Source organism: Pteropus vampyrus, unplaced genomic scaffold (assembly GCF_000151845.1).
Source record: "Pteropus vampyrus isolate Shadow unplaced genomic scaffold, Pvam_2.0 Scaffold5, whole genome shotgun sequence".
Lineage (NCBI taxonomy): Eukaryota > Metazoa > Chordata > Mammalia > Chiroptera > Pteropodidae > Pteropus > Pteropus vampyrus.
The window spans coordinates 8861730-8878177 of record NW_011888786.1 but is presented as its reverse complement, the minus strand read 5'-3'; the positions used below and the strand labels follow the sequence as shown (position 1 = coordinate 8878177).

At 41.3% G+C, this 16448-nt stretch overlaps 1 protein-coding gene across 1 annotated transcript; it reads right to left on the bottom strand.

Moving 5' to 3' along the window:
• Positions 1–2516: 2516 nt before the first annotated feature.
• Positions 2517–14084, bottom strand: SMIM20 (small integral membrane protein 20). The gene is made up of 3 exons (XM_023534216.1): positions 13863–14084; positions 3907–3963; positions 2517–3155 (listed from the first exon to the last, which is right to left on the bottom strand). The coding sequence occupies exons 1-3, from the start codon at positions 13969–13971 to the stop codon at positions 3118–3120; spliced, it is 204 nt and encodes a 67-aa protein (XP_023389984.1). The 5' UTR covers positions 13972–14084; the 3' UTR covers positions 2517–3117.
• Between the last annotated feature and the right edge of the window lie 2364 nt (positions 14085–16448).

Here is a 16448-nt window from a genome sequence, read left to right as displayed (position 1 = left end):
TAGCAATACATCGAATGTAGAATGTAGGTATATTCTATTTGGCTGGGCATTAAAGAAATTTTCAAATTATCTGTCTTGGAAAATACAAAAATGTGTCATATTAACCTAATGGGGTGGTTATTGGAATTCTTAAACAAATTAATATTAATTTTTTTTTATTTCTAATATAGTATCTATAGATATAATCCCATAAAGAGAAACACTTTGGAGTTCTCAAATATTTTTAAGTGTTAAAGAGTCCTAAGACCAAAAATTTGTGGAGAACCACAGGTCTGGAGGAAGATTTCCTCAAAAGGTTGTTGTTGGTCACTAGTCTCAGAAAATAATCCATGAAAAATGTTCTGTGATCAAATACATTTGGGAAATGTTGTGCCTCTCTTGGAAATCATCAAAGTAGAAGCAAATAAACTTAATTAACTTTAACTCTGTTTCCTAAATATATTTGACTAAGATCCCTTCCTTTGAGTGCTCTCCTCAGCATCCTGGCGGCATACCCAGAACAGATGGACTGGAAGAACCTTGGTCCTCCTAAGTAGCATCCCTTACAACCCGGCTCTTGTCAAGAGTGGGCAGCAGTGTCTGATGTGACACCTCTGACATGAAGAGTGATCCTTCTATAAACATCAAGGCAGCTGAGCAGAACAGAGGGCCCCTTTATCTCTGCAAAGAGGTTAACCAAGGGCAGGGTCAAGGCCGGGACAAAGATCCCACTCCTGAGACTAAACTGAGTCTGTTCCGTCTGACGAACAGGCAGTCAAGGCCCCAAAGTTCTCCTCTATGACACTGAGACACAGTCCTTTCGGCCTGGATATCTTCCAAAGCAGATGGTACACACACTTGCCTCAGTCATAGAGAAATCTCAATTAAGCACCCACGGAATGTCTGACTTTAAGTTACGCAACTTCCTGGTGTCCTCTCCAAGGAAAATAGTGGTCAAATATACCCAAAATGAGTCAATATCTTTTATTGGGTTGTTAACTGTAAGTCAATTAAATGTTAGGAAATGACTACCAAAAATAATGACTTTGGTTTCGGAACAATCTTATTTCTTTTCGATAGTAATGACATAATGTGCCAGTTGTCTATTAGCAAACTCCCAGTTCACAATAATAAAATTATGTTATCGGGCAGCCTATCTTTAAAGAGAGACTAGTTTCCAGACAAGAAAAAGGTAAAGGAGTTCACCACCACCAAAACAGTATTATAAGAAATGTTAAAGAGACTTAAAGCTTTAAGAAGAATAAATAAAAAATATGAATAATAAAATAACTACCTATCAATAATTACTTTAAATGTAAATGAATTAAATGCTCCAATCAAAAGACATAGGGTGCTTGAATGGACAAGAAAACAAGACCCTCATATATGTTGCCTACAAGACACTCACTTCAGATCAAAAGACACACACGAACTGTAAGTAAAGAGATGGAAAAAGACATTTTATGAAAATGGAAACAACAAAAAAGCTGAGTTAGCAATACTTACATGAGACAAAATAGACTTTAAAGCAAAGGCTATATATAACAAGAGACAAAGCACCCAGTAATTCCATTTCTGGATATTTATCTGAAGAAACCCAAAGCACTAATTTGAAGACATATGCATCCATATGTTCACTGCAGCATTATTTATAATAGCCAAAATATGGATGCAACCTAAGTGCTCATCAATAGGCGAACGGATAAAGAAGAGGTGGTACATATGCACAATGGAATATTATAAAAAGAAAAAAACCTGGCCAGCTGCAACATGGGTGGACCTAGAGGGTACTATGCTAAGTGAAATAAGTCAAACAAAAAAAGACAAATACTGTATGATCTAACTCATACGTGGAATCTATAAAAAAAAAAAAAAAAGTACACAAACAAAACATAAACAAATTCACAAATACAGAGAACCTTTTGATGGTTGCCAGATGTGGGGGCAAGGGGGGTTGGGAGGATGGGTGAAAAAATGGACAGGATTAAGAAGTACAAATTGGTAGTTACAAAATAGTCATGGGGATGCAAAGTACAGGATGGGGAATATATAGTCAATAATACTGTAATAACTATGTATGCTGTCAGACTTATCAGGGTGATCTCTTCGTAAGTTACCTAAATATCTACACTATGTTGTACACTGGAAACTAATATAACATTGTATGTCAACTGTAATTGAAAAATAAAATAAATTTTAAAAAATAGAGACTACAGTAATATGCAAAGCACTCTGGGAGATCTAAAACTGAAAAAGACATGTCTCGTCAAAAGCACAGACTCTAGGAAGGGGCCAGACAGAGCGCTAGAGAGAAATGAGTATTCTTATGCACATCTTTGCAGCACCTGGTGAGAAACCTGGTAGAGAATCACATTCAATAAATATTTGTCTTAACAAATTTGCTATTTACCTTTAAAATTTTTACAAACTGACAAACACTACACAGTCAAATACCTAGTCAAATATAATCTAGTCAAATAGTACTTCTTGGTATAATTTAACGAGTCCATAAGAAAGAATTTGCAAAAAAACTTACACCGTTGTGAAAATAAATCATTTTAATATACACATTTTCACTTGTTAATCCAACACGATTTCATCTATGCACACATTCCCATTTAGTTTGACTTGTTTCATATTTATTTATTTTCCAACACACAGTAACCTCTGACAAGATAGCTCAGCTAAATTGATTATTTGTAAAAAGTTTTATCAACTTTAACATTTTCAAAGAGCCCTATGAAGCTGCTCCGCACGGTGCTTTTTCACTGCAGTTTCCCATATGGAAGGTGGCAAAATAAACCAGGATCTTCCCAAGTCTCTACATTCATCTCACAGCACGGTTAGGTAAGCAGTAGAGACTGAATAATGAGTAAGTCTTCTCCAAACACATCTGAGTGAGACAGCTTCATTTTCAGAAAGCATACCAAATCACGATAACCTTCCTAATAGTGTAATCCATTCAGGGTACTTTTGATCCTTAAGAAAAGAAATATTAATCCTCGTGCACAGTACTCTTATTTGTGGCATTAGAGTTTTCTTCTCCAGCCATCATTCTATAGAGGTGATTTATTGGACTTGCTGCCGTTAGGAGCATGAAGATGTCTACTTTCATGATCAGAATTGGTGGCAGCCTTCTCATTTCCTGCCAAATGGATCAGACCACACTTTTAACCCTATGGAAAAAAAAACATGAATAAGAATAGGATTCATTTTTAAACTTCCTACCACTTCCCTCCACCTCCAACAAACAAAATGACATCAGAATTGAGTTGTGCCGTTGACATGCAGCATGAGACAGTGCGAGCAAGCTGCCGGGACCCTGGAATGCAACGAATGGCTGCGAAGCCACGGCAGACTTTTAAATGGCTCAGAAATTGCTCCACCACAGGAAGGTATGTATCTGGCCCAGTTAAAAACTAACTAAATAAAAAAGAATGTTGCCATAGATTACAAGAGTTTGGAAAAAGCTGGAAACCACTCATTCTCAGCCAACTTGGATCATCTCAAAGTAACTAACCATCCAGCCATAAAGGGAACTTCTGAGCTTTTGTGTAAAGCAGAATCTGCATCAATTAAAACAGCTCACGAGTAAACAGTATTTTCCCATGAGTGTAGTGTTTAAAAGCGCGCTTAGTAAATAAGTCTGAAAAACAGCTATTCACGCTTCATATTTAACTGCACACATGACTTTTTTATGCCCACTTATCAAATGAAAAAGAGAAATGTGCAAACTTGCAAAAAATATTCTGAAGTGAAATATTCAATTTTGGGGTGGCACCTATGAAAAAGCAGCTGTTGTGAATAAATAGCACGATCACAGTCTAGCTTCTAAACTGAAAAGCTCTCTTCCTATTGCAAAGCAAACACACAACCCTCCACAACACGACAGTACAACCGAGACTTCGTTTTGACTGTTAAGTTTACCTGGTGGCTGCACATCTTCTTGAACAATACCAGCTCGATTTACTGCTTGTTCCTTCTCTGAGAAACACAACAGAAAAATGACTCTTTAGTAAGGGGGGAGGGCAGTGGTGGTAGAAATCTTTGTATTTACAGGGGACAATGACAGGAGACAATTAGGAACTAATACATATGACTGCTATTAAATTCAGAGACAGCATTACTCAAAGCTTTAAGGTTATGGAACTTAGGTCCTGTAGCCAAAGGACTGGGTATCTTCAGTAAAGGAAAGCTGTACTTCAAGAGAAAAGTTCCCAACTAACATCTTTTCTCTGTGTGCTCAGCATTTTTGGAAAGGCAACAACACAACAGAAAAAGAACAATTTTGAAAGAACTGGTAGGCGTGATATTATGGGGGAAGGCTGCTGAATTGAAGGAACAAGTACAATTAACAAGAAAACAATATAGTTTATATGTCTAAAACGTACTCCACTGAAGGACTAGGCCCAGAGCTAAATATGCTATGTTTTTCATAGGAAATAGAGCAGAAAATTAATCTTTGGGTGGGTGGCTTTGGTTTGGGTAATTGAAGCTTTGCTAATTGATTGCAGGTGCGGTGCCAATTAAAAAGCACATTTCAGCTACAGCAGCTTGGCGGATCTCTTTGGAGATGTCCAACAGGCGAAAGCCAAGAGAAATTGGGCATTTTATGTCTGTGGGCTTCAAGCACACTGACACATCTTTCTAAGTGGCTGAGAATAAACCCAAGGTCTGTGAAAACAAAGACTTATTATTTTAAGTATCCTGACAAACAAATGGCGGCTTTTCAGGAGAAGGACTTGGAGCCAAAGGATGTTTACTACTAAATTATGGTAATTAAATGTTGTAATCAGACCTTTGTTTTAATCCGGCTGACAGTGTTTCTTTAAATTCACATTTAGCTCTTATTTAATATTAGGCTGTTTTCTTTATTCTGGCCTCTGGATTCTCATAAAGTTACACAAGCATATAGGTACAAGAAATAGGGTTTTGCCAAATTGAATATTCACTAAATTTGCTTCTCCAGCAAAGTGACAGAAAGTCAATCCTAAGTGACCTACCTGGTAGTTTTATCAGTGCTAAGTTTTGTTTTGGCAAATAAAACATTGAGCAATAGGGATTATGTGTATCTTGATATCCAATTCTAAGAGTCAGAAGACAGAGCATAATGAAGCCCATTACAGGCGATGGCCCGCTGGTTTCAGTAGGCCTCTCTAAAAAGCAGCAGGTGAATGGCAACCAAGGCACTCTGGACCAAGATATGCCAAGACTTATTCCATCTAGAATGGATGATAATGGAGCCTCTAGGGCATCAGACTTTCTAAAATAACTCAACACAAAAAGTGGTCTATTTCCTAAGAAGGTAAAGTCCTGGAGGACTGAGCCCTACCACACTGTCAACATGAAAGTCTCAAAGAATGGACATGTCTCAAACATGCTCTTAGAAAATGCCAGTTATTAAAAGATTGCACAGTCATTGATCGTGCTGGGAACAAAAGATATAATTTCTCACACCTAAAAGGTGCATTCTCCAGTATTACGGAAGAGATGAGTTTTTAAAAAACAACTGATGGTCAGACAGCATTTCAGACCCACAGATTTAAGAAAATCAGACATCCTGGTATCTAGAACACATTCTCTGAGAGGCAGGTACTGCAAAGCCAAAGAAGCTGGCAGGCTGCCAAACATCAAAGGAAGTTGACTTTTTGTGACACCAAATGTCTGATTGTGTTTGAACCCCTTATAATGCAATGGAGAACCAAGTGAAGAGAAAGGAATCCTCGTTTTCACACTTTCTTGCTAATTGCTAATGAGGTTGGAGAGAGGCTGAGGATTTATTTTAAATAGACCATAATCTCTTTATAATCCCTGTCCTTATGCAACTACTTTTTTTTTTTTGGCTTGGACAGGCAATTTAAACTGATTTGCTGAACCAGTTCCTACCAAGTGATAACCGGTATTAGTATCCTATCTACATCCCCTGGTTCTTTAATCCATTAATGTTTTATAAATATTCTAAGGCCAAAACAGTCTTATATAAATTCAAGATATGACACAAAGACACTATTTGTGAATGTGGAATATGCTAAAAGGAAAACAAACTGGTTTCTCAGGATGTAGCAAGTGCATCTTGATGAGGCTGACAGTTAGATTTCTATTTTGTTATCATTAGGGAAATAGCAAATGTCTATAAACATCAGGAAAAGGACAATGCAGAAGTCAGGAGTTTAACTATGAACAAATCAGGGTGAGCTAATTATTGACTTTTCAGTAGTGAGCATGTTTCTATCAGGAGTACAAGGATTAAAATGCAAATATGCAACACTGGCCTGGAGCTTTGCAATGCAGGTTAGAAAAGTCCCCATTCATCGTCTCAGCAAGCCCGACTCTGCCCCCTGGTGCTGAGGCGGTGGTTTGATTTGTAGTTTTAATTGAGGATCTTTATCTCTAGTCAAAGGGCCAAGGTATATTATTAACCGTTATGCATGCAGACCGGCAGATTTTTTGTATGGTAGTGAAATAATCCACCTAATATTATTAAGGCTTTGCAAATGAAAACATATCTTTATATTTAATGTCCATATTGTCCGGGTGTAAAATATGACTTAAGGACTCCTACCCCTATCTCCTCCTGCCAACAAACAGTTAAAATAAAAGCGATTCACAATCTAAGTAACGGACAAATAGCAACACTTAAATACAGACTATATATTAGATAACAGCATTGTTTCAATGTTAAATTTCCTGGATTGGATAACTGGATTGCCATTATGTAAGAGAATGTTCTTGTTCTCAGAAAATACAGGCCGAAGTGCTCAGGAATGAAAGCTCACAATGTCTTCACCTTACTCTCAAATGTCCAGCAAAATAATAGTAAGAATTCTATTATACATACATAATCATGTATGTATGTATGTATAGATATGTTATATTTTACACATGGGGGAGTAAGCAAATGAAGCAAAATGTTAACTGGTAAATCTAGGTGAAGGATATACAAGGATTTATTGCACAATTCTTAGGTCTTTTCTGTTGGTTTGTTTTTTCTTTTTTCTAATAACAAAAACACACAACTGCAAAAACAAGTATAAGGAAGTCCAACAACACTGTGACTGTTCCATGATGATTATTTCAAAGCAGCTTTTTTAAAGTAGCAAATTTTAAAATATAAAAAATTTAAAAAAATACGTCCCGGTATTTTTTTTTTTAATTTAAAAAGTATAAGATTTATTTCAGGGGAAGATTGCTGTGGAATACAAAAGATTCACATTCTTTCAGAAAAAAAGCTAAGTGTGAACCAGGGGTTGAGGGGATCAAATGGCCACTGGATGCATTTGGCTCCGCCCAATCCTAACACTTGTTACCTCGCCAGAGAGTCTAGTTGAATCCATTAGAAAATGACTTTAGTCTATCTGTGCATCTCATTTGACTCCATGGTGAAAGGAATAAAAAGCATATTCTAAGCACCTGGCATTTAACAGGGGAACTGTCCTTCTGGTAAGAATCATTTCCACATCAAGTGATTTCTTGTGACCCTATTCTGACTCTGTACAATGTACTTTTAGTTGGGAGCAGCAAGGTGCAGCAAAAGACACAACTGAGAGGCAGGACTGAGGTTCTCACAGCCCTTCCATGTGACGTTTCATTTTGCTATTAAATACTCTTCGCTACCAGGTGAGGCAGGGTATCATGAAGCAGCAGACAAGGTGGGGAGTCTACCTTGGGGTCTAGTGTCCACCCAGCAATTAACATGATAAATGGCCTTGGACAAGTCACCTAAATGAGAGGACTTAATGAGCACAGGGTTTCTGGCAAAACTATGATTTTTATGCTTCTGCACATGTAATTAAAGTTAAAAATGAACAGGATCACAGAAAATGATCTTTTATTCACTCTCAGTTCACGGGTTGGCCTAAAATACATGTCGTTTTTTAAAGGCCATATTCAGGATCACTGTCTAGCTCTAAGATACAAAGACAGATTAGGCTTCAAGTTACAGCATCTGTACTCATCCCTGAATGCCGGCTCTTCAGACAAGCCACGCTGTGCCAAAAGGGTGAGAACTAAAAGCAACTTCTGGGATTCCCTCCAGAAGCACAATGGTCCCCATACTTCTGGTTTGGGATCACTGATCACCAATGCCAATTGCCATCTCCCCAGTGCTCATTTCAGCAGCAAGGTATATCACGTGTAGCACTGACCTTATATTTCACATAAGGCTGAGTAATTCTGGCTGAGTTAGTGAAAGAGCTGAAGATCACACTGAATGTCAACACGAAATCCAATCAGGCAGTCTTGTGATAGTAGCTTGCTTGCTTTTAAAGCATGGAAGATCTCCTTGGCTTTATTTTACCAAAACAGCCTTCCTCCTCTTTTCTGCTGCTTTGTGACTTATTCCAGCAGAGGTCCTAGAACCCACCCGTCCCCATACTCCGGACACCAGGCTGACTAGCATCAGTCAGGCTGGCCCAGCTGAATGGCCCACGATGACTCTAGCCCCGCCCCTGCAAGAACTGTGGGCTTCTCCTAGGTCTCCCCAGAATCTTGGGCAATACAAATGTATGAGGGATGGTCAGAAGAGGGGGACCCAACGAGAGACTAAGAGAAGTGACTAAAGGCAGGAGCAAAAACGCATCGCTAGGACTGGCAGAGAGGGTGGTCACAGAAGGCCAGAGAAGAGAGGGCTTCAGGGAGGGAGAGGCTGGCCAGTGGTTGTGCCTCTCACTCGCAGATGACCTGACCTCATGCATTACAGAGAGAACAGAAGTCATCACCTGGAAGCGCCCACAACTTCCCAACATCCAACCTAATGCAGCTACATCCGTACCCACCGTTCCTCCTGAACCGGCGTAAGGTGTCCTACCTTCTGTCCAAGGCTCCCTTCTCCATGTGATCTCGAGGTCTCACACCACCTCCCACTCCATGGATTGTCTTCTCTCTCTGGCATCTTTTCTGTTTAGAGACTTTCTTGCTCTCCCATCTCTCCCAGCCAAAACTAAAACAAAACTTCCCCTAGACCCTTTGACCTGCTGCAAATACACGGTCATTCTCCTCCCCATACAGCCAAACACCTTTAGTCACTATAATACACTATTTACATTTTGATCCACAGCAATCTGCTTTCTGCCTACTACGAAACTGCCAAAAGTGTTCTTAACAAAATGGCCTATCACTTTTAGCTTTTTTTGGATCAATCTAATGGATATTTTTATTTCTTATCTTCCTCTCTCCAAGAAGCCTAACCCTGCTGACCACATCCCTTTTCATGAAGAGTTGTCTTCATGGGGCTCGTGACTACAGCCTCTTCTGTTTTTAATCCTCTTGCTCTGGCCACCCCTTCTCCGTCTCCTCTGAGGGCCCCTTTTCTCCTGACTGCTTGCTCTTCAAACAGTGTTCACCAGCATTTTGGTCCTAGGCCAGTTTGTCTCTTTCAATCGCTGAATGCTGCCTGGGAACCCTTACCTCCAATGACACTGATTCCCATCCAATGCTGATGACAGTGCATCTCTGGCTCCCGCTCAGATCAAAGATCTCAGCTCCAAACTGGCATATCCCATTGCCTATGGGAAATCTCCAAGAGCACATCCTGATACCTAAAAGCTAACACATACCAAAGTGAACTAGTTCATCCTCCCACCCCCAAAACCAATTCCTTCTTGTGCTTCTTAGTAAATGACCAGCATCACCATCTCCTCGGCTGCTGGAGCCAGGGAGTTGAGTGCCATTCTCCTTCCTTTCCCTCTCTCACCCTGTAGCTAATCAGTCACAAATCCCTGTAGAATTTACTTCTTAAACACCTCCCAAATTCAATACATCTTCCCAGTTCCATTCTACCATTCTGCTTCAGGCTATAGTGACCTCTTCCTACTCCCCAGTTACATAACCTTACTCCCTACCCCCCAGTCCTTACTCTCTACTCCCCAGTCCCGTAAACATCACTCTGGTTCAGGCTAGTCACCTCTCCCTATCTCTTGTGGCCACAGGAAGTACAGTTTTCTTGAACCTGGCCTTCTTGCCTTCAGCCTTGACCCTTCCAGCATCTCCTTCACATTACATAGAGACGCCTATAAAGAGTGAATCTCATCACCTCGTTCTCTGGATTAAAATACCTCAATGATCCTGCACTAGCTGGACTGTGAGGAGAGCAGAGGGCTATTGAAGTATTTTAATCAAGCGAGATGATCAAATTCAAAGAACAAATGGCATGACAATAGACTTTTCAATGACCACAGAAGACCTGGAGTTCTATATATTTTCTGACAAAAAGAATAAATTTTCCCAGTTACAAATTCTCACCAAAGAAAATATTAACAGATGTATTTCAGAATGAAGAAAACTGAAACTAAAAAGGAATGAGATACAAGGACTGCTGAGTAAAGAATGTAGGTAAAGAAACAATCGATGACTATATGAAACACTGTGATTCAGGGAGTAATAAACACAAGATAGGACTGAAGTTATACATAAGACCTGTGGGACAGGACTAAAGCATTCTAAGGTCTTTGTATATTTCAGAGGAGGGTAAAGATATTGAGTAACTTTAAACAATAATCATAAAATAATAAATAAAATGTAAAACTTTCAAACTATGTGGTAGAGAGGGAGAAAAAGAAGCCTTAAAGGCAGAAAAGGAGACAAAAAAAAGGAAGTACAGAAATAGAATAATAAATAAAAAAGACAAAATAAAATGGAGAAAAACAAATGTAAATATATCAGTAATCATAATAAATGAAAATGAATTCAATCTAAAAGTTAAAAGAAGTGATCAGATTAAAAAATCCAGCTTAGTCTGGTTATGAGGCTTAAGGACAATAAAGGCTGGAAAATACTAACCAGGAAAATACTAACCAAAAGAAAGTTGGTAAGTATAATAATATCAGATAAAATAGACTGGGGGAGGAATATTTGGGACAAAGAAGACCCCTATATAATGAGAATTAGAAACAATTCTCCAGAATATTCTAGATTGTGTGCACCTAATAACATGGTCTCAAGATATTTAAATAACAGAATTAAGAAGCTTAATCTGTAATCAACATATATAGAACCTGTACCCAACAACCAGAGAATACATATCATTCCAATCACATAGAAAACATTTGCAAAAATTGATTTGTACTAAGCCACAAAGGAAACCTTCACCAATATCAAAGAATCAAAATCATATAGTCCACACTCTTTGACTATAGACACAAACACGGTAGAAATCCACAATAAAAAGTAACCAGAAAGACCACCACGGCTGCTGGTAGAGAATGGGTAGTTGCTGGGGCCTGGTGGAAGCATGGAGACCAGCTTGTGTCCAAGGAGTGGGCAGGGGAAGTGGACTGGACAAAGATGAAGTGAGGTGAAGAGACATGCTGTGTCTTGTCTAGTTGGTCATGTATACCCATCACCTGACACAGTGCCAGGTAGATGGTAACTACTAAAATCCAGGTTTAAAAAATAAAAATAAAAAAAAGAAGCTAAATAAGTGCTAGTTGAATGTGCTGAAATTAACTGGCGCTCCATCCTCCCAGCTGTCTCCCACAGTCATGAACACCTCACCTGCCTGGACCCCGTTTCCTGCCATGCCAAGCAGCCCTAGGTCTGTCCACCTGCCCAAAACACCTTGTCTCACAGCTCTGCCCTTGTAGCTCCTTATTTTTTAAAACGTTTTTATGGAATGCCTAATATAAGACGATACTAAGTATTTCCGCATGTGTTCTCTCATTAAATATACCCCCAAACCTGTAAATTTGGTCCTATAAACTTCACCACTACAGATGAGGAAACGGTCTGAGCTCAGTGAGGTTAAGTACTTAGCTTTAAGGTCCTCATCTACTAGGCCCCCATCTGCCTTACTCTCTTTTCTCACTCCTATAGAAAGGCAGTATGGTGCCATGGTGTAGCAGTTAAGGGCACTGGTTCAAATCCCAGATCTGTGACTCATCCTATGTAAGTTACTTAACTGTTCCATACCTCGGTTTGTCCCCATATAAAATGGGAGTGATGCCCACACAGCAGCTACCTCAAAGGGCTGTTATGAGAACTAAATGGGTTAATATATATGAAATGCTTGGAAGAGTGCCAGAGATAATAAACTTCCAATAAATATTAGCTGTTTAGTATTATTTCTCTGTATAAAGAAATCAGTTATGACTCTCATACAAGAGTTGGCTAAAGCAATTAAAACTGAACCAGAAAAGTAGGCAGGCATAGATCACCTTGCAGTTAAAACACAAATATTGTGACCATACTCACTAAATGTTCACCTGATTTGTCTGTCTCAAGCCACTCAGACAACATAGATTCTAGAGACTCCCCATAAGACTGCTGTTGGGATACAGGCACAAACCCACATCAGATCAAACCTGATCATCTGATTTAGATCAGGATTTCTTAACCTTGCCACTATCCATTCACATTTTGGGCTGGGTAAGTCTTTGTCATGGGAGGGTAGGGGCTGTCCTGTGCTTGTGGAAAGTTTAACAGCATCCTTGACCTCTATCCACTAGATGCCAGTAACATATACCACTTACCCCACCCCACTCCCAGTTATTACAAGCAAAAATATCTCCAGATAGAACTAAATGTCACCTGGGGGACAAAATCATCTCCAGTTGAGAGCCATTGCTCTAGTCTTTGAAATTTTTCTTGTGGGATCCAAAACAAAACCCTTTCTAGAGGCCATCATAATATAGCCAGGGGCAGGGATCCAATAAGGAAAGATGATGGAGATAAGGTTAAGCAGGGCTTCATACTGCCCTATTTACTCCCCATGCATAGTGCATAGGCTGGAAAGCAGAATGCACAGAGGCCATTTCAATCTTGGCTGATAAAAAGTAGTTACAAGGAAATCTGAATGTGTATTTAAAACGCTCTGCCTCCAGAAACCAAATGTTGTAGCATTTGTAATGGGCAGAAGCATTTACACAGAGCTTTCCCCTTCAAATCGCCAAGCTTTCAGCCTCTGCTAATATTCTCAAGGGGCAGGGTTGGCCCTCTTCCATCTTCGAGATGATTCAAGTTTCCTGGAGAACAAAATGAGCCTCTAATGCCTAATATTTTCTCCCTGACAGATGGTTTCAGATGTATCAAAGTGCTAATCCTTGCTGAGGTATAGGTCTCGAGGAAGGGAAGGAAATTTGGCTTTCAGAATGATAGGACTTGAATGATTAAGAAGGAAAATTACTCCCAGGGTATTCACTATTGTCATGTGAGCAACCAGCTTAAAATTAAGACAGCAGAAATCCGAAAAAAGATTTGAGAAAAGAGAGGAAAAACTCAAAACCCAAGTTAACAGTTTAGGTTTGAAACATTTCCACCCACAGACGTCTCTGGGAGTGGAAATGAAGATACCAATAAAAACACCTTCAAGTTCAGGGTGATTAGGGTTCTATCTGCCTATCCCAAACATCACCATTACCAGCTTCAGTGTGTGGAAGCTCGGGACACAGACGCCTGGGTTGGAATATTTGCCTTGCTACTCACCAGCTGTGTGACCTTGGGTATGTTATACAATCCCCCTGAGCCTCAGTTTCCTCGCCTGTAAAACCGGTAATACCTATCTCAAAGTGAGATTGTAGAAATTAAACGACCCAATGTGTGCCTAACGTGACACATGATAAGCGTTCTGTGAATGTTAACTCTAAGTATGAATTAGTATTTAGTGTCGACATACTATGTGCAGGCTGCTTTCATTACTACCTTTGATTCTCACGGGAGGCTAGATGGTTTTATTTTAGATATGAGAGAAATAGTTATTTATAGATGAGGATGCTGAGGGTCCAAGAGATTGAGTCACTTGTCCACGGTCACAAAGCTACATACAGCAAAGAATCTGAATTCGAACCCAGGTCAGCCTGACTCCCGAGATCTTTCCGTGTCCCCACGTGGAAATAATTGGGGGTGGGGAGTTACTGGGGCTAGATCACCACGCTGGGTCAGAGGTCACTCACGGTACTCCTCCGGCCGCATTAGGGGCCGGAAGTAGATGGGGTAGAAGGCGGCGCCGATCAGGGAGATGAAGCCGCCAAAAATGAGCGTGGTCCGCAGGTTCCGGGACATGGTGCCCGCCAGGGATTGCCCTGGCCCGCCGAGAGTCCTGCACTCTCAGAATCGAGGATCGCGCGGACAAGGCCGTGACCTCCCTGGGAAAAGGCGGAGTGGTTTTTGCTTCCGGGCCTTGGGGGCGGGGCTAAAAGGCGGAGGGGCGGAGTCAGTGGCCGGGACTGCGGAAAAGGTGGAACCGGGGCTGGGGGCGGGGCTGCGCGGGATGGAGGCGGGGCCTCGGAGCCCCAGCACAGCCTCCCTTGCGCGCGCTCGCGGTTCCAGAGTGGAGCTTTTGTTGCGCTGGGGTCCGCGGATCTTGTTTCACCCCGTGCCCTGCTCTCTGCCTGGCTCTCACCTCAGCTGCTCCATCCACGACTCTTCTGACCTCTTTTCCCGCTCATTTTACCAATCAAGCCTTTCCATTCTTTCCCCATTGATTTGATTTTAGCAACTGTCTGCCACGAGCAAGATGCTCTCTGCGGCTTGCTGATTTAATCGTCACGTTAGTCGGCCCATTTTATAGGGGAAGGAATCCCAGCTAGCTCAGATGCCCTGCTTTAGACAAGCCGCTTAGCTTCCCCAGAGGTAGTGGGGATTAGAGACAAAGGGGTAAATCACCTGGCCCAGGATGGCCTGCAGGGGGGTTTCTGAAACCCGAGCCACAGAGGCTTCTGGACCAAAACTAGTCTGGGAGGAATACTGTTTGAACATCCAAGCTACAAGAAGACCGTTTCTGACTGAATTTTTCCATCCCTCCTCTCTCCCTGTTCCCTTTGCTGGGCTTAGGAATGAGAGTAGGAGAATAAAAGGATCAACGCAGGGCAGAGAGCCAATGGCTAGTCCCACTGATGGGAGCTTGGGGTTCTGCTTTATTGCCTGGGGTGGAAGACCACTGAGGACAGACATCTGCTTCCTCTTCCAACGACTGCCATCCTCCATCCTTCCAGGTGGGCTGTCCCTGCATATGACCTGCCCAGGGTATACAAGGCAGCTGAGACTAAGAGTCCTTGGGCCTTCTTCACTTAATCCTTTTCGAATGAGAATACCAGCAACTGGGGGCTGAGGAGCAAAGAGGATATTCGTCTTGACCTCATCGGCATTGTTTAGTCCACAAGAGATGTTTCAGAAATGGTAGGAAGAGCACAGGTTTTCTCTTTCATTTTAATTTTGTAGTTGGATCAAGTTACTCTCTACCCCCGTGGTTCTGGAAGCATATAAATCAGGTGTTTGATCTGTCAGCAGATTTATGAACTATCATCCATGCCCCAAACACAAGGCAAAGTGCTACAGGGGACACAAAGATGAATAAGACATGACCCTTGCTCTCCAGGATTCTGCCACATGGATGAAGAGACAGGACATAGACATAAAAAGATAGCTGATGACTTGATGTTGTCGTTGAGTGATTTGGTCCTGCAGGCAACAGAAGTTCAGAGGAGGAAGACAGATGACAGTAGGGTGAGGCAGCTGCTCCTCAGGGGCTTGCAGGAGCTTATTAGGGAGAGGACAGAAGACTTCATAGCAAAGAGAGAATGAAATGATACATGCTTTAAATCACATGACATAAAAATCCCCTGGTGTAACGCACATTTGTCATTTTAGCAGCATCCACATCTCTTTCTGTTAATAGTATCCTGCATATCTTTTGGCAAACCATTCTTCTCCCATTCTCAATCCATGAGGTAAACTGGGGCTTCTCCCCATACCACAATCCTTACTTTTTTCCAGCTCTGAGAGTTAACCGTATAACCAAGCCTGATCAAGCTCCCTCACTACCAGGGTTTATTGGCACAGGCCCCAGGCCTGATCATTCAATGTAGCTGCACCCTCCTGGCTACATGACCCACGTTGAATGAACCTTAGTCTGTCCCAGCTACCGGAAAGCTGGGTTTGAATTTGAGAGGATAAAACTCCTGAGCTGATGGGGACCATCATTAAGAGGCTGAGAATGAGGACAGTACAGCAGAAGGAGAGCTGAGAGATAGAAATCAGGTGCTGATGTTACATTCGAGTTCTTGAAGACAATTGTGCTTAAAATGGGATCTACCCTAAGATTTCTCAGTAACATGAGCCAATGAAGTCCCTTCTTTACGAAAGCCAGTTTGAGTTGGGTTCTGTGTTTTACAACAGAAGGAGTTCCAGATGAAATCATCATGAGTGTAATTTCATTTGCTTAATACCTCCATGAGCTTTAAGTCAAAGATTACTCTGTTTTATAGACCATATTGCTGAGAGCCAGAGACCGGAACTTAAGTTCACACACCATTGGCCGAGCCAGGACCAGGGTTTAGCTCTCATGATTCCTAATCTGATGTGCTCCTCCATGACATCTTGCTGTCTCCATGAGCAAGCTTGGAGGGACTGCTGGCTGAGCCCCACCCTCAGAGCCTCTGAAAGCCAGTGTGGAGAGCGCCAGAAGAATGAGATGTCCTGGTGAGGGACCAGCAGTGCCTCAAAGGTAGGGAGAGGACCAATGTGGGGCAGATGAGCCA